At 37.3% G+C, this 19565-nt stretch overlaps 1 protein-coding gene and 1 long non-coding RNA gene across 3 annotated transcripts in view; one reads left to right on the top strand and one right to left on the bottom strand.

Annotated features, from left to right (window-relative positions):
- Positions 1 to 6221: 6221 nt before the first annotated feature.
- The window catches only part of LOC5572650 (NADH dehydrogenase [ubiquinone] 1 beta subcomplex subunit 10), a 28086-nt gene continuing 14742 nt past the window's right edge, over positions 6222 to 19565 (top strand). Inside the window, exons 1-3 of the mRNA XM_001654100.2 lie at positions 6222 to 6369; positions 6430 to 6520; positions 8318 to 8453. Coding sequence (XP_001654150.1) covers positions 6433 to 6520; positions 8318 to 8453 — 224 coding nt within the window. The 5' untranslated portion in view covers positions 6222 to 6369; positions 6430 to 6432. The remainder of the gene's footprint in view (positions 6370 to 6429; positions 6521 to 8317; positions 8454 to 19565) is intronic.
- Positions 8474 to 17036, bottom strand: LOC110676603. 2 transcript variants are annotated; one of them, XR_002500551.1, is made up of 3 exons: positions 16783 to 16995; positions 15943 to 16720; positions 8474 to 8670 (listed from the first exon to the last, which is right to left on the bottom strand). It is a non-coding gene; the product is annotated as an uncharacterized LOC110676603 (long non-coding RNA). The 2 variants fall into 2 exon arrangements; XR_002500552.1 differs by lacking the exon at positions 8474 to 8670 and having other exon boundaries at positions 15838 to 16720; positions 16783 to 17036.

The raw sequence follows: 19565 nt of genomic DNA, 5'->3' as shown, positions 1-19565 counted from the left end.
TCAGCATGAATAACTAATTGGCTACAAGATGACTATAGTCGGTTAAGACCAAATCAATCGTAGATGGATTTCTAGAGGAGGAAAAACACGTAGGGCTATCAGGGTATTGAATTGAGAAATATCCTGAAGAGCACTCATCAAATAAAATTCTGCCGTAGGAATTACTTTGAGAATTATTCCATGACCGATGTTTGGCATTAAAGTCACCAATGACAAAAAAAATTGACTTATTGCTGTAGTAAACGAACGATGATTGGATAAATTAACATCCAATGAGAATATATACCGAGGTGAGGAAGACGACATTTAGTGTGCGTGACATCCGTGTACGGTGCAAAATGCTTCACAACAACAAGCGAGCGAGCTCCCATAAGAAGCCGGGTAAATTAGTGACGTAGTTAATTTTGTTTACGTTTTTTTCTCTTTACTAATACGTAGCCATTGCTTCTTTTTCCACACCTTAGTATATATTCTCATTGATTAACATCCATCCGCTACTGCAATGGTTACAAGAATGAATTCACACGCTTCCTATCACCCGATCTTTCTCAGCCGAAACTCACACACAAACGAAACACGAAGTACATTGCAAATCTCCCGTTCTTATTCCGCATCATCCGATACCAATACATTTGCATTCTTTAGAAGCCGATGCAAACTTTCGTTCAGTTTTCATCTCTCTGGCATGTTCACACACTGATTCCGATTAGTGGTGCTCAGTTAGCATGTTCAAGCTAGTGATCCTTTATAGAGAGATAAGCGGAAGTAAAATGGAATGATTTGGCAACAGACCAGCAGTGCTGATTTTGCTCGGCGTCGAGAATAATATTGTAACACGGATATGACTTCCTCATTGCTATAAAGTGTATTTTGTTTCGTTATAGATCTTTGAGCTACATATCAAAACTAATAAACAGCCGAAAAAATCAAAAACTAAAAATCGCATTGACAAAAAATCAAAAAATAAAACATTTCATTTTTTTGCTTCATGCAAAATTACTTTTACCGAAATAATTTCAAGCGGATTACATTACTCCTCAAGAAAAGTTCAAAACAAACATAACGCATGTTCGTTTGGCTCACACTTTGACAGCTCTCGCTGCTCGATTGGCTCACACTTTGACAGAAATGTCAGCTTCCGCGAATCTCTCTTATAAAGGATTTCTAGTTCAAGCTTATTCGAACACACACAAAAGGAAAACTAGTAATATTATTTAACATTCCTACCATGACTACTACATTATTCCTCTTCTCTACTCTACAAAGACATTTTTCATCAACTTAGTCTTTTATAAAAACCTGTTCACTCATCAATTCATCGAATAACGTCATTACAATCTCATTCAAATCAAAATCCAAAGCCGAATCATAATTTAAATCTAGCCAGATTCAAGAGTAATCAATTCCCAACAAAATTAAAATTGAATACTATTGAAGTTCTATCCAGATTCAATTCAAATATCATTTAAATCCAATTCAATCCACATTTAATTCAAAAATCCTATTTGAATCAAATCTAAAAAAAAATCAAGTACAGTCCATATTGCAGTCCAAATCAAATTCCAATCCAAATCCAATTTCAATCCACATCCAATTCAAATTAAATCCAAATCCAATCCAAATCCAAATTCAAATCCAATCCAACCTAAGTCCAATCCAAAACCGATCCATATCCAATCCAAATCCAACCCTAATCCAATCCATTCCAAATCCAATTTCAATCCAATCCAAATCCAATTGGGTCCTAAAATTTTTAATGAAATCTTGTTTTTATTTAATAACACGAAAAAGCATGTTACTGTAACTACTTTAGCAATTTTTCCCGCTCTAATAATGGCTATATCATGTTTAAACTTTAATTTAAAAATTTAGTCCATAAATGAACCTTGAAACTTTTGATCATGTTTGACGTTCGCTTAGTCGACAAAAACACCACAGGGGTTTTAGTTCGACCACTGGGGTTGTTTCTATCTGACATTTCGTAAGGGACACGGAAAACAAATTACACCCAAAATTTGAGTTTAAGCCAAAGGATGTGACAAAATCTAAAAAAATGTTTTTTGGGCTTAAACCAACGGAAAACATTAGAAAATTCAGTAAACATGTGTTTTTGGCCTAAACTTAAGCGTTGGGCACTAAAATTGGGACAGGGCTTTAGGACCCTATTCAAAACCAATACAATCAGATTCAAATCGAAACCAAATCCAATCCAAATCCGAATTCAAATCCAATCCAATCTAAATCCCATTTTAATCCTATCCAATACAATCCTAAATCCAATACATATACAATCCAATCCAAATCTAATCCAATCCAAATCTAATTCAAATTTAATCCAAATCCAATCCATATACAATTTGAATCCGATCCAAATCCAAATCCAACCCAAACCAATTCAAATCCAAATCCAATCCAATCAAAATCCGATCCAATCCAATCCAAGTCCAATCCAAATTCAATTTAATCCCAATCCAATTCAAATCCAACCCTAATCCAGTCCAATCCATATCCAATTCAAATACACACCAAATCCAATCTTAGCCCATTCCATATTCAATTCAAATACGTTCCACATCCAATCTAAATCCAATCCAAAACTTTTCCAAATCCAACCCAATCCAATCCAAATCCAAATCCAAATCCAAATCCAGTCCATATCCAAATCCAATCCATATCTAATCCAAATCTAATCCAAATCCAATCCAAATCCAATCAAAAGTTATGACATGTTGCATACATTGACATCTTCCATTCCTATATTTGAACTACCTATGTTTTTTCAGTATCATCACGGTTTTTTTTCACAACAACTTGCAGACTCGCAAATTTTTTGAATCTCCTTCTTTTTCGAGTCGATATCGTCATTGAACTTTTTTTTTCTTACGGCTTTCTTTTTTCCACCTTTTTTTCTTTATTTTTTTTTACCTCATTTATTGTTTTCGCTTCTCACATTTGTCCAACATCCTTATTTTTTTCTCTTGGAGATTTCGTATTTTTTTTTCTCTAGACTTCTTCTTATCCTCATTTGCTAGTTTTTTTTACTCAGACATTTAAACATCTCTCTTTTTTCTCAAAACCATCGCAAAGCTTTTTTTTCACATTCTCTATATATTTTTTTTTACCTCAGAAATATCGAGTGTCTTTTTTTTCGCTTCTCCCTTTTGTCCATCACCCATATATTTTTCGTATTTTTTCTTTTTTTTCAACTACTTATCCACATTTTCTTATTATTATTTTTTTTAACTCAGTTATTTAAACATATTTTTTTCTCAAGAAATCGCATAGCATTTCGCATCGCCTCTGCATCCCATCGTTTTTATACCATATTCCCCCCTTGTACTTCACCATTACCTTCGTTTTCTGCACAAAATTGTTTAGCATTTCACTTCTTAAGACCTAAATATTGAAGAAAAATACATTACTGAAGTCGTTATTGATCACTAGTTTCACTGAATCTCACAAAAAATTGGAAAATTGTCTCCTACTGACTGCGCCATTGTAGTAAACGAACGATGATTGGATAAATTAACATCCATCCGCTACTGCAATGGTTACAAGAATGAATTCACACGCTTCCTATCACCCGATCTTTATCAGCCGAAACTCACACACAAACGCAACACGAAGTACATTGCAAATCTCCCGTTCTTATTCCGCATCATCCGATACCAATACATTTGCATTCTTTAGAAGCCGATGCAAACTTTCGTTCAGTTTTCATCTCTCTGGCATGTTCACTAGCCTGGGACACGGTTATATGAAAAATTTAGATTCTCGCTCCAGTCCACTTTTTGGATTGCTTTTAGGTCCCATAACAACTGTGCAAAATTTCAGCTCGATCGGAGAAACTATATTTTAGCGCCAGCCGTTCAAAGTTTGTATGGGATTTACTATGGGAAAACTTACTTTTGCAAAGAAAAATCGCCAGAGGTCGCCCATTGACCTCTATAAAAATTCGAAACACAGAGCTCGATAGGTATTTTCACGATGAACAACATTGCCGAAGACCGCAAAGCAATCCGATGCTTGTGAAAAAAGTTATTAAGCATAGACTATTCGGAAATTTTGCCAGATTTTGTTATTATTGTTATTCCTTTACGTGTTAATCAACGTCGCCATGCAAATCGGTTTTCATTGAATAACTTTTTTCACAAGTGTCGGATTGTCTCGCGGTCTTCGGCAATATTCTTCATCGTAAAAATACCTATCGAGGTCTGTGTTCAGAATTTTTATAGAGGTTAATGGGCGACCTCTGGAGATTTTTCTTTGCAAAAGTAAGTTTTCCCATAGTAAATCCCATACAAACTTTGAACGGCTGGCGCTAAAATATAGTTTCTCCGATCGAGCTGAAATTTTTCACAGCTGCTATGGGACCTAAAAGCAATCCAAAAAGTGGACTGGAGCAAGAATCTAAATTTTGTCCCACACTAATGTTCACACACTGATTCCGATTAGTGGTACTCAGTTAGCATGTTCAAGCTTATTCGAACACACACAAAAGGAAAACTAGTAATATTATTTAACATTCCTACCATGACTACTACAATTGCGAGTCAATTTTCGCAAGTCAGTTTTGACCAATGAACTTCAAGTTGATTTTGACTAAGTTATAGAGGCCTCAACTCGGTTTCAGTTGAATGTAGAAATGAGGCCTATTAAGGAAAGGGCCGCATTTGCGATAAATATCTTGGTTAGCGGAAAATGAGATGGGGCCTTTTAGAAAAATGTTTTTTTTTTTTCAATTTTCATGCATATTTTTGAATGGCTGTTGTGTGTTTCAGTAATAATAGGCTCTTATACACTAAAATCAGCAAAAACCCGATTTGTTTACATTTTGGACTTTCGATTTGTTGATCTTGAAATGTGAATAGTCCATTTTACGAAACGGCAACACTGATGATATTGCTGTTACTTTCACACGTTACGACACCGCCTACTGTAAAAATTTCATTCATAAAATAAGCGTCTCGTAAAATGGGCTATACGCTTGATATATTCAAGATCAAGTTTACCCAACACATCTCTATGTCTTCCTTCTCTGGCTTCCCTCGGGCCCTTAGGGAAGCACGTAGATTAGATCTGGCAAAACCATACTCGGGGCATTCCCAGACAACATGATTAATGTCTTGATAGCCTGAACCATAGTTGCAGCGATTACTGTATGTGAGTACATTACCGGCCTCATTGAACGAATAGCCTCTATGGAGCTAAGGCTATCCGTGAAAATGAAGTATTGACCAGAGGGAAGAGAGGCAATTCGCTCTATAATGCGTAACTTATTGCTGCTAATTCAGCGACATATACCGAACATATACCGTTAATGTCACTTCTTACAGTATTAGCAGGAATACTGCCATTATCAGATCGTTCAGTGAAATTGTCGTTAAGGTTTCTCATTCGCTGTGAAGTGTTAAACCCATTGGTAATTGAAAATTTTGAAAAGCTAATCGAACGAAATTCTCAAACAAGATTTATGACGTTGAATTACTCGTAGATAACTCTGGAGGTGAATCCTTCTATGAATATTTCCAATTTCGGTTGCTCCTCTGACTTCTTCAATGGTACTGTAATTTTTGATCTGTTCATGACTCATAAAAGAACTCCTACACGCAAAAAAATTGTGCGGTAAAAACTACTATTTTAGGGGGTTAACTTAAGCGCTTGCACCGGCAATTTTCAGCAGACCAGAAATGCGCTTGATTTTACCATGTCTGTAGTTGGAATCAGATTGTTGTAAATTATTTCTGTCAAATGTACCAGTAATGCGGTGAGGTGTACCGTAAACATAGTAAATTGGTCTGAATTTCCATGGTAGTTTTAAGAATGGGCGTAGTCAGCTAAAATAGTTATTTTTACCACAGAATTTTTTCCCGTGTAGTAAGCGCATGTGACGAGCCTCACGAGATGTAAAGCGCTCACTAAGATATATTTTGTACGTACTATCTGCATCTCGTGTCTCACACAATCTGTGTGCTGCGATATGAAATATCGCATGGCACACCAGCTCATTTAGGTATACATGAGAAATACGACACTCTGAATGTAACAGGAATGAAGATACAACATAGTGAAATTAAACAGTGCAACAAACGAAATTTGACTGTTTAAGCAGACGTCTCTGCGTCGTCTGTATAATTAATTTTGTCAAGTACTGTGCCTCTAAATTCTATTCTCTGTTTTCTTTTATTTTTAGCTGTGTCTGAAATATTTCCCCTCCTTGCAGTACTAGCATTAGTGTACACCAAGCTGAACAGGTTTTCACGAAGTTTGACGTTTCAAGACATTTTCACAACAGCCGTCAAGTTGTTTCGTTCTTCGTAGCATCGTCCAAGTTGGGTGCAGTTTTTCACGGAGAAAATCAAGAAAAGTGTAAATTTTCATAACGATTTATAATAATTTAGTGTACGAATAACTAGATTGTAATTGCAGAACATGCCGGAAGCACCAGCACGTAATCCTTTGGAGAGCTTCACCAATGCAGTTGGTGCTATGATCGATGGTCCGGTTACATGGTTCCGTGGTAAGTTGGAATTTGTGGAGAATATTTTCGGCTTATTTGCGTAACTGAAGTACCTTTAAAAGATTTGGTATCTTGCGCTAATGTGTCTCTTCCAGTTAGAGAAACTATATCCGTAATGGTTATTCTTAAAATAATGTTAAAATTTGTTTAGTTACATAATTTTCCCATAACCTTTTCACATGTCCAGCTTCGGCGGCTTCGCGACCAAAACAAATGCAGGAATGTGGGGTAAAATGGGCACTATTGGAATATTATGGTTGAACGGGTGGATGCCATGTCTAAGAATCTGTGATGCTAAAGGAATGTAGCTTAATTATTATACAACAGGACTCTTTTTTCATAATCTGTGTATTTGAAAATATTTTATCTTCAAAATAATTTCTGTGCGTATTATCTATCTAAACGTAATGTAGCCTAATATTATAATATCTGGTCACTATAGCTTCGTTGACCTTGTAGAAAGTTTTAAACTTAAAACTTTTCGTTAACAATAAACATACAAATATTATTTTAATGCAAGTCTTTAAATTGTCTCTATTTCAACCAAAATGGTCTATAAAGTAACCTTCTCCTTATTCTGTTTGCAAAGAATTCTGATGCAAAATTCTAGAAGCTCTAGAGAAACCTTTGGAGACTATAACGCAACTATTCCACAATCCTACAAGAATTTCTTCCCAGATTCACCACAAAAGATTCTAGATTCTTCAGAGATTTCTTCTGTGATACATTCAGGAACTCATCTAGAGGTCTCCCCCTAGATATTCCTCCACCAATTCTTCCAAAAAATTTTCCTTCGATTTTCAAAGGGATGCTTATAGGAATTTCTCCACAACTTTCTTCAGGAAATCCTCGAACATTTCAACACTATTAACTTCAGTAATTTTCTTAGGGAGTACTGTAAAAAATTTCCAAAAGACTCCCAGGGTTTTTTTTTTCAGATATTTCCCCAAAAACTCTTCTACCAATTTCTTCAGCTGTTACTCAAGAAGAACTTTCAAAGCTTGTTACAGGATTTCCTCCAACAAAATCCAGGTTTTTTAACATATTTTTTAAGGATTTATTTTTTTTAAGAAACCCTACAAGATTTCCAACACAGATTTTTTTTCCAGGTATTTTCATATGAATTTCTTGAAGAATCTGTCCAAAAAATCGTCCAAAGATTATTCGAGAAAATCTATTAAAAACTTTTTCAGGAACTCCTCAATAAATTCGATCTAGGATTAATCAAGAAGTTCTTCCAGATATTTTCCTAGCTGTCAGTTTATACTGAACCAATTATTCCAGTAATTCCTCCGATGATTCCACATTTTTTCGGAGCTTTCGTCCGATATTTTTCAAGAATTCAAGAAACTCCTGAGATTAAAAAAAAACATCGTGGAAATGTTTATGAAGAAATTATTGTTTCTAAGGACAAAAATGCGATGAGTTTCAAATAATAATTTTAAGAAAATCATAAACTTTCAACGCTCATGGTTTAAAAGCACCATCTCTTTTCGACGTATTTAACATAAACCAATTCAGTTAAATATTGTCAAGTATTTATTAGAATTACCATGGGGGCATCACTCAAATAGCCTACTTCTTGGATCAATAGTGTAACTTTTGACAAACAATCAGATCACCATTGACCAAAAGCATTTTTGCGATTTTGATAAAATTAGGTAAATTCTGATCCTGTTTCTGTACAAACTTAATTTACTACTTAAGCTTCACTTATCTATAGAATTGATAAATAAAAATCCGTAATACTGCATTGTACATACTAATTTTATTCAATCGTTTCCCATCATTTTCCAGAATCTGTCGTCGAACCAAACCGCAAAACCTACCCATGGTACCACCAGAAGTTCCGCCGTGTTCCCACCATCGACCAGTGCCACACCGATGATGCCGTGTGTTTCTTCGAAGCCAACAATCAGTTCAAGCGCGACAAGTAAGTACCATAAGCAATTGCCAGCAGTCCGTTCTATAGTTCTTTGACCGCATCGGGAAACAGTTGAAGTCCTGTATGGTGGTCAAAACCACCAGCAAAGTAGAAACATGAGCGCAACAATCGCAAACACCACATCTCGGATGCACGCTTCCTGTCGCCAGCGGGTGTATCCTGTGGGAATCATGGTTTTCTTCTTTGCGTTATTCGGAAATGGTAACTGAAAATTGAATAATTTGTCGGTGTTTACAAGCATTGAATATGTTTAATGAGAATTGCTAGGCAAGCTATAAACCGACAATAGTAATTTACCAACGTGAGGTCAAACTGTCTGTTTTAAATTCGCACTGCAGTCATGCATGTGTGAAAAACGTTTGTTTATTCCGACAAGTGTTTTATGGCCTGGGATGTTTATGTGATGTGATTTCGAAGATAATGAAGCGGTATTTATTGTTAGCGCTGGTTAGAATAATTGTGCGATCTGCATTTTATAACTTTTTGAGAAATTGCTAACATGCAGTTAGTTACTATATACAATATTTAGTAACTGGGTACTAGTTAGGGTTTACCATTCCGGGAAGAATTTGCAGGGATTTCTGTTTTCTGAAATTCTCGAATTTTCCGAGAAGTTTCATTTCGATAAAAGATTGATCAACTGTATGCAAATAATATCCATCATGCAATTTTCTTATACTGACAGTGCACTGTCTTACGAGGTAAGATGCACACAATTACGAGGTAAGATCTACCGGGTACGAAAGTCCAGGGGCTTAACGGACCCCCCCAGATTGCTATGTAGGATGACGTACTGAGGCTGCCCCTTCCGACGGGCGTTAAGATTGTTGGCTTCGCCGACGAAGTCACCCTAGTGGTCTATGGTGAATCGATGGAGGAAGTAGAGTTGACAGCTGCGCACTCTATTTCCATAGTTGAGGAATGGATGGCGCATCACAAGACTGAGGTGGCGGTGGTCATCAATCGCAAGTCCGAGGACTTAGCGCTTATCTTGATTGCACCATAGAGTCCAAGCGATCCCTTAGGCATCTTGGGGTAATGATCGATGACAAGCTCAGCGTCGCTAGCCACGTTGAATATGCCTGTAAAAGGGCATCTACGGCTATAGCGGCGCTTTCGAGCATGAGGTCTAACAGCTCTGCTGTAAGTGCCAGTAAACGCAAGCTACTGACAAGCGTGGCGCTATCCATACTAAGGTATGGAGGACCAATCTGGTCAAAAGCGCTTAGAACGAGCAGAAACCTTGAGCGGTTGGAAAGCACGTACAGGATAATGTGGTTAAGAGTAGCAAGTGCATACCGGACGGTATCTAAAGAGGCCGTGGGCATCATAGCCGGGATGACGCCCAGCGGGCTCACCATCAAGGAAGATGTTCAATGCTTCAACCAAAGGGGTATCAGAGGAGTCCGAAACACGTGTAAAGAGGAAACGCTCAGAAGTTGGCAGCAGGAATGGGATAACTCCACTAAGGGTAGATGGACCCATCGGCTAATACCAAATGTGTGAGATTGGTATGGTAGAAACCATGGGGAAGTGAACTTCCACCTGACGCAGTTTCTGTCAGGACATGGTTGCTGTAGACAGTACCTGCATAGGCTCGGGCACTCAGAATCTCCTGCGCGCCCCAATTGTGCTGGTGTGGAGGAAACAGCGGAGCATGTCGTGTTCGATTGCCCCCGTTTCATTGAAAAAAACCCGGGAATTACAAATGACCGGGAAAATACGGGAAATACCCGGGAATTTAAAGAACACCCCGGGAAAATATGTATTTCAAATAAAAGATTACCGGTTTCTTTAAATTTAAAGCACTATGAGCGACATTTCTTCCAGAAGGTGCACAACTGCCTACCACTCGTACTTCCCAATATCACTAACTTTTGGTGTATTAGTAGGAAGATAGTTATCGATTAAGATCTAAAAAACATTTCTAGAAGGGTATTTAATGATTCCTGGCAAGGTTATTGGCGAGATTCTTGTTAGATTTCTATTCAAATTCATGGCACATTTTTAATGAGATCTTTGCTGGAATCCTAACGGGAATCGAACCGATAATTGACCAGTTTCTTGAAATATCTTTCTGAGAGATCACTGAAATTGTTATTAGAAAATAGAAAAAAACTTTGGCTGATAATGCTTGATTTTTTTACTAGGTACGTAGAGGTTGGTAAAAAGCTAAGCTAAAATATATGGCTTATTTCTTGGGAGATCTTTTGAAATCCTGGACAAGGTAATGAAAAGCTCCGTTTGGCGGATTTCTGGAGTTATTTGTGAAATTGATTTTTGATGACGCTTTTTTGGATTAGGTACTAGCGCAGACAAATAGACGTAACACTGGCGAAATTTCCATCATCCACTCATTTAACGATCATTTGACGATGTTACAAATCTCACAACCCGAGGCGCGCGCATCGTTTTTCTTTGCGTTTGACGTTTCACACTACCGCCATCTACCGGTCTTGTTGCACGAAACACCTTTTCGTGCAACATGCTCGCCAGATGATGATGGTGTAAACTGGGCGATGGATTTTGAAGAAATTTGTTCTAAGTGTTACGTCTGTTTGTCTATAGTACTAGTTTGGCTATGACAATTTGATGGATTTCTGCAGATTCACAACGATTTTTTCTAATCATTCTCGACAAATTTAATTGCAAGATTTTCGATAAATAAATAAACAGCAAGGTTCTTTATGCTTATACTCTTGGCCAGTTTTTTGTTTGATTATTGACGAGATTCATGACCAAAGATATAGTTCCTGGTAAGAAAAATCTTTCATTGATTTACTAAATCAAGAATTGCTCCAGGAACCAGCCCTAGGCCATATCTTACGCATTATTCCGAAGGCATTTTGAAAAGATAAGGGGTGTCCCTTAATTACGTAAGACAATTTTGGCAACTTTTAGACCCCCCTCTCCCATAGTCAGATATTGTGTATGAAAATTAAGAATAATTTGCCTGGCGCGTAAGAAATCTCAAACACCGCCACCCCACATAAACCCTTACGTAATTAATGGACGATCCCTAAAGGCTTGCCTTTTGAACTTTGCTCCTTTGCAAAATTTTGTGTATCTAACAGAGCAGAAATTTGTTTATACAATTCCAGATTCTTTCTGAACTTCCTATGAATTCTAGGGGGTGAACGGTCTTTTGGATACATCAACAAATTTTCTTTTTTTGTCCCTGTCCTTCGGTTCAGAAAGGGGTATGGGCGCGTTCTGCTAACTCGGTCGAGGCAGATTTCTTGTGTGAGCAAGTTACAACATGGACGTTCTGAAGTGGCAGAATGAAGTGTTGTGCTTGTGGGGAGCACTTGAAGATGGGATGGAAGGTCATTACTTCGCGTCCACGCTTTACTTCTGCTTCTCTGAACAGTTATATACAATAATCGAACCTAAGCTTAACTATCTAAATTAACTGTTGCAATTACAATAGTCGTCTCTGAGCATGTTAAATTTCGTCGTGTAAATTTTATTATAATGATCTTTTATCTACATCCGTCGAACCATTCTGATATCCGTTGTGAGAATATCACCAATAATTTCTCACATGCAATAAAGGAGGATTGTCCTACATTGAAACATCATTCGCTCTTCGGATTCATGTTTTGTTGTTTGTCATCAGTTTTGTTGAGTTGTCCTAAATACCGTACATGGCGTACAGAGATTATTGCCATGGACTTTCTCGGAAGCTTCATGGGAGTTGTTATAATCCAAACAGCGAATTTTGTATGACTTCAGTGTAGGCCAATACTACAATAGAGCATGTAACAATCACTAACATTTCTTCACTCCTTGTCTGTTTTCATATCTAATCCGCCATTACTCCGAGGAATTATTCATCGGAGAGGGACATCCGGCAGCGTAATGGCCGAAACAAGGATAAGTACCGTAATCCGGGGGCAAATTGATCACTTTTTCGCAACTTTTTGTCATGTTTTTCTTTGGAATTCAAATATTGTCAAATTTATTTCGGTAAAACCAGTACTTCATCGATCTCTATCAGATTATGTAATTGTTTTTTGATGAAATAAATTTTAACATTTCATAAAATTAGTTTTAATATCAATAATTGAAAATGACACTTTGGGGCGAAATTGATCACTATATAATTAAGCATATTTTAGAAAGTAAAATTTCCCCATCTACTAAATTTGAGTCTCCTGAATCTGAAAATGATGTCAAAATTCTTACAACTTGTGTATCTCATCATTTTATTGCAAAATTAAACTTTGTAAATCTGCATAATACGCCTAAATGTATGCAATTTCCCTTGAAATAAGCACGTTCTTGAACAATAAACGCTTTTATAAGCAAACAACACTGTTCTTGTAATGCTGTACGATTTCAAAAATGAGTTCAGCAGTTCATACTGAAGCTTACACAACATTTTTAGCACTCAAAGTTTGTATGCAGGCTTAGCACTAGCGGATTGTTTAGTACCGCCATTTTCAACAGTATTGCTGACACCTTAAAAAAATGTGAATATTTCTATACAAAATGAAATAGTTTAAAATTATCATTAGACATCTATAAACTAGAAAATATGGAATGTTTGTTATACCAACGAAGTATTAAGCATCCTTGAAAGGAAATGCTATTTGGTACCGACCTGATCAAATTCAATCCAGTGATCAATTTGCCCCCGGATTACGGTACCACGTTTCTGTAAACATTCTCATTACTAATTAAAAGGTAAATCAGATTAACTAATAACAAATTTGTCCCACAGAGCTATTTACAAATCACACCACACAAAATCCCTCCTTTCCAATTTCCTTAGGCAAAACACTTCACTACCGCTATATGTATGGCTGTTTCATGTTCTATTGACCTTGCATTATTCATACGTATATTGGAAGTCTAGGGTAGAAGCAAAACTTAAAGAACCTTCTGGTCAAAGATTTTGCGTTGCCTACCTCCCACACTCCAAAACCCCCGGTGTATTATGGAAGATGTGAGTTTTTAAACTTATGCTGGAGACTTGGCCCCTGGGTACATCAACAAAATAAAATAAAATCAACAAATTTTCTTTTTTGTCTAAATCTTTTTCAAAATTTGAACCGTTTTAAGGCAAAGCAGGCCGTCATTCGTTTTGGTAGCCATTTTGGGATTGCAGCTGGCAATTTCAAAGTAAAAACCTTCTCATAGTTCATACTGATTTGAGAAAGTATCACTAGATGTGTTTACATGCCAAGTGTATGTTGATAGTTTTTCAGCAATGTTAGTAAAAAAACCAAATTTCAATGACGGCCTTCATCGCCTTAAGCTTACAGTATTTTGTAAATTTAATTGAAACTAATTCATAAATAATTTAGATCAAATCCTCCAGGTTTGTTCACATTTTATGCAAGTCGCAGGATGATTATCCGTTTTTTTTTAATTTCTTGGGCATCCGGGGAAAATCCGGGAATTGGAAAACGAACCGGGAAAAACGAGAAAAAGACGGGAATTTGAATCCATCGGGAAAAAGACGGGAAAAACCGGGAATTTGAGATGATCACCGGGAAAATCTACAAAATCACCTAAAATAAGTCGTAGAAAGTTGTTCTAATCGACTTAAAGTTAAATAAGTAAGGTAAGATACATGCTTCAACATGTGAAACAACATATGAAGAAAAAAAATGAAAGATTAGAAATTGAAATACTTTTGAATAGGATACCTAGTAAGATACACAGAAGGGGTATATCTATATGAATGGAAAAGGAATGGTAATTGTATGTCACGAGTTCGCTTGAGAACGGAACGATCGATTTAAACAATTCTTTCATTTTTGTTTTCCTCAAGGGCTCCGACGTATTTGTGTGGAATAATATTTCTGGAAATATTCCGAAAAAGGTGAGAAAACGGAAAATGCATCTGACATAAACTTCGGGAAGCCTCTTATACGGCCTACAGTACAACGGGACAGCTATTTGTTGATAAATATGGACTTGGTAGCTTTTAATACAAATCCCTGTCGAAGTTAATCAAAAGTGTCATGAATAGAAACCGTCCTATTAGCACAATTGACAGGAACCTAGTTTTGAGAAAATGGACTTTCAAGTATTTTTTTTTCAGCAATTTTTATTCCATACAAATTGTATGGAAGCCAAAAACACCAAGCCAATCTTCTACGAATAATATTATATTTTCTATTGGACGGAAAATTCACCTTAAAATACCATTGAAAAGCTTGAAATAGATTTTTCCAATATATTCAACTCAAAAACCGACCAATGGGGCTTTGGCCCCTCAATTAAAAACCGGGAAAATTTTGAAATGTATACCGGGAAAAAAGCGGGAATTTCAAAATGAATATTTGGTGGCCACCCTGGAATTTTGAATGGACACCTTGGTGAGAGGTCACATGCTTACTACATGCGGAGGGGACACGTCCCCCAGAGAGGATGTGTGTGGATGCCGAGTGCTGGAATGCAGTAACTATGGCTGTCACTCACATTATGTTAGAATTGCAGCGCCTATGGCGCGCCGACCAAGAGTTGGCTGCAGAGGATTAACCCTGCCGAGGCTTGTCCCTTGTAACATTGTTTAAGTCGGCTAGGAGAAGCAGTTTGCCTAGGACCTCGCTATACGAGAATAAAAGAAAAATTATAGACGTGGGAGATTCTACCATTTCCCAGGATTCTTTTAAACCTCTAATACCCAAACCCGCCTTTAGACTTTGGAATTTTGTACATTTTTTCGTAGATCGGAAATCAAAATGATTTTATTTTTGGCTTAAACCTTAGCTCATAACACGCATATAAAGAATTTTTTTATAACTTCAAACTTTTTTGTATTTTTTAAAAAATGTTTGAAAAAATGTATTTTTTATAACCTACAATACCTGGGGTTCATTTAAGGTGTACTACAAAAAATCATAACTTTTATATTTTTCTACAATCAACCTATCACAGAAGAAATGCCTGGTGGTATTATAATAATTTCAAACCGGTTATTCTGTTAGATACACGAAAAATAAAATACGCTCCAGAAAAAAAATAATATTTTCAAAAGTATTGCAAAAATTTAAATTATTTTTATTTCCAAAAATCAATAACCAGAAGAGGCTTCAAGAAAAAAAATGAAAAAGTGTAGGAAAAATTATAAAAATCAAAAACCAAAATGTATAAACTTTCGAATAAAAATAAATCATTGCCCAAAACGTGTTTAGAACCATCTGAGATAACGAAAAATTATATTCAGATCGAAAATAAAAATTTGGGTATTAGAGAGTTAAGTACTGGCAGTCTATAGACTAAGTAGACAAGGAGTGCTTACAGCATTCGCAAATTCGGCCCAACTACTATTATCTAAAATGCTGACATGTTTGGATGTATTACCACAAATGACTTCAATGAAAAGGATTTCGTTACAAAATGAAAACATATTGAATATTTTCCTGCATATTTTAATACACAACCTTGTTTTGTCCAAAAATCTCAACAAACATGATTTCCACCAAACACAAAAACCATAAAACCCACACGCAATCCTCACTTTTTCGCCTATTGAACCGTTCAGAAGCCACTTATCCTGCAGTAAATACTATTTTTAACAATCACCATCCGACGGACGATCACTTTCGATTAGTAGTTATACACGTTTAACGACTTTCTCCGCATAACTGATGAAGGACCTATCCTCGACGCTGTATATCGATCAACTTCAACCGAATCGGTGGTGTACCGAAAAGCAACCGAACGATCGATGATTCGATGTGCTCTCTTTAAAACGGTTGAGAAATTGGTCAATCGCCAGCAGCACTCTCTGCTTTCGGTTTTGTGCGTCATTAATACGAAGCACTTAGAATGTAGATTCAGACGACACATCACAGGTAATGTCGTAGTATCACACTTCGATTCCGAATAAGCTCCCACTTGCACATGTTTGTAATCATTTTGCTATCCCACTCTCCGTAGCGTTTAGCTTAGCTTGCACTTGGTCTATCGAATCGAAAGTAATGCTGATTAATTAGTAGAAATAACTGAAATCTGTCGACGGCGGGATTACAAATACCTCGTAGAAAAAGTCGTTTATTTTTACTCGCCATGGCACCAGACCGTATGGAATTCAGAAACATTTGCTAGCTATGTTGTTCAAGATGGTGAATATTTTTATCAATATAAGATAGAACAGATTTCCAGAACCCAACCGGAACATGCTTCGCTGGACGGGTAGACACTTGTTCCGCACTTTGCACTCCGAGGTATTCTTGCTGTATTTGGTGTACTGCTTGGGATTGTTCTGATTGCCCATTTGCTTTGCCCGTCAGGATCTGCAAATTAGTTCAATTTTGAAAAAGTTACTATTTCAACGCTAGAAGATGTAATGTCTTACCGTCTCTTTCGCGCGCCACGCGACTCGGAGTACGCTGAACAATAGACGTAATGGTAAACCACTCGATTGTAATTCGCTAAGCTGTGTGTGGGAGTATTGGATGGTAGCTATATCAGCTCGACACGACTATGTTTCCATCAAAGATTCGATCTGCGGTGAAGGAGCGTCGGCCACCGACTGACCACCAAATATCAATTGGTCAAGTGCTGGCGTGTGTTTCTCCGATATTCCTGCCCACCTTATAGCGAATGGATTGGTCGATTTGTACTTTCTGTAACTTCAATACGTACACACCACATCGATATATCGATCTTGGCACCATGCGAGCCGATGGGTGTAATAATTGGCTATAATTCAGTAATATTCAATAGTCAGGTTGACCAACTTCAAGTCTTCTGAAATTTGTGTTTTGTTTTTCAAAAACTGAGCTCGTTCTTCGTTATGAGTTGGCACAAGTAAATTCAAGCGTTAGGTTCAAGTTAATTCAAATTTTACCACCAACAATTCAACTTAATCTTACAAAAGGCAGTTATCTTCCTGCAGATGGAATTCTCCCCATGCTTGTTTACTTTCAATAGCTAACACAAACAATGCTTGCTAAAGTAAACGTTTTTTATTTTGAATATACCTGATAATTTTCAATTCGCATATCGCTCTCCTCCTCCATATCCATGAGCGTAGCCAGAAAGGGGTAGCGAGATGGTAGTGGCCGATAAAAAAGACTTCTCAATTTATTTTAGCGCATATCTATAAAAAGTTTCTATTACTTAAGAATGCCTATAAAGAATCAATAAATGTTGTTCGCGCAAATACCTGAATTAGTTTCTGATGAAATTCTTAACAAAAATCATAGAAAATACATTATTAGTAATCCGATCAGTAAAACTTAAATTTATAAAAAAAAATATTCCTAGAAAAATGTCTGACCTGATTTTCTGAAAAAAAAACTCAAGATAACTTTAATCTCCTGATTCTTGTTTGGATTATTTTTTGTTTCCTTGATTCCTGTATGATCTCTTTTTCGTTCCCTTTTGGTCTCTAAAAGTTTTTATCTAAATGTACTTAAGGGCCATTCACAAATTTCATAACGCTGAAGGGGATAAGTGGGTGTCCCTAATATGTTACAGTTCATACAAAATCGAAACATATTAATACAAAATCCGTTATGAGGGGATTGGTGGATGTCAAAAATGACCTTTTTTAACGTGATGAAATTTGTGAATGAACCCTTATCGCTACCAATCCTGAATCTGTGAAGAAAAAATACATAGCTAATGGACCGATGCACGAGTTCACTATTTGACGTTTGAGCGGTGCCGAATTACCTCGTTGCCATGGTCACGCAAATAACACGGCATCGCTCAAACGTTAAATGGATCTATGCACGAGTTCATTATTTGACATTTGAGCGGTGCCGTGTTATTTACGTGACCATGCACAGAAAAAAATCCGTTCTCGTATCCGTGAACAGCAGACGTGAACTCGTCAACAAGCAAAAATACACCGTGAACTAGATCATGTTTTTGTGAACGCGTTGCTTAGTTCCGAGAACGTTCATGATGGTAGTTCATGGTGTATTTTTGATGTAACACGGACAAACATTTTGACGGCGCACATGTTGGATTCTTCCTCGTCCGATGAGGTTTACGGTGGCGATGACGATGGGCGCTTCTACGAGCAGCTTTGGCTGATTTTCTTCAATCATCTCGTACAAAGCTTGCGTTAGCGTACCGATTCCTTCAGGGCCAATTCTGGTAGCGCGAGTCAATTTATAAATCTTGAGCAATTTCACAATCCGGTCGCTGAATTTGCAGCAGCTTGATGATCAAGAGCTCTGTGGCACAGGTAACGAGGAGCTGAGCAGGTTCGGCGGAGCTCTTACCAACTCGAAAGCGAAAATATAATGAAACCGAATTCAACGAAGGAGGTGTGCTTTATGGACCGATGCACGAGTTCACTAATTTGACTTTTGAGCGGTGCCGAATTCACTGGTTTCCATGGTCACATAAATAACACGGCACCGCTAAAACGTCAAATAATGAATCCGTGCATAGGTCCATACCCTTAGAATAGCAGATAATGCTCCTTCTTTTCATATTTTTCGCTTTCTGAGCTGGGAAATAGGCTATATGAAACTGATGCTTTGGCAAGGGATGTACAAGACGAGCATTATGCTGTTATTGCATCCCGACGGCACTGCACCAGCGTCCTCGGAAACATCCTCAAATTGCCGTATGGTCGATTATTCGTAATGAATCAGATATTGTATGATGCTACGGGATGAATTAGGAGATTATAGCAAGTTTACACATTAGGAAATATTACACAATTAACTCTTTAGTACACATTTGTTGGCCCTGAAAAGGGCCGATTGAATCGTTGAATTCGAGTAACACGGACACATTCTGACGGCGCACTGGTTGAAATCCTCCTCGCCCGATGAGGTTTGCGGTGGCGATGACGATGCTTGAAATCAATGTTCTCTTTTTAAACAGTTATTAAACTATTTGGACAGGTATGTGGGATTCAGTTAGTGAACGACATGAACCTTTTATGCCTTGTCTTTAGATGGAGGTGCTAATGAAGGAAATTCGTTGAGCCAGCAAAAAGCTATAAACGTTTAAAACGGTCCTATAACACTTCCCCGAATACCATTACCCCGAAAACCATCTCCCCGAAAACCAGTACCCCGAAAACCATTACCCCGAATGCAACGTTACCCCGAATGACACATTACCCCGAAAACCATTACCCCGAAAATCAGTTCCCCGAATACGACACTT

The sequence above is a fragment of the Aedes aegypti genome, chromosome 2, assembly GCF_002204515.2.
Source record: "Aedes aegypti strain LVP_AGWG chromosome 2, AaegL5.0 Primary Assembly, whole genome shotgun sequence".
Lineage (NCBI taxonomy): Eukaryota > Metazoa > Arthropoda > Insecta > Diptera > Culicidae > Aedes > Aedes aegypti.
This window is presented reverse-complemented; position numbering and strand designations above follow the sequence as displayed.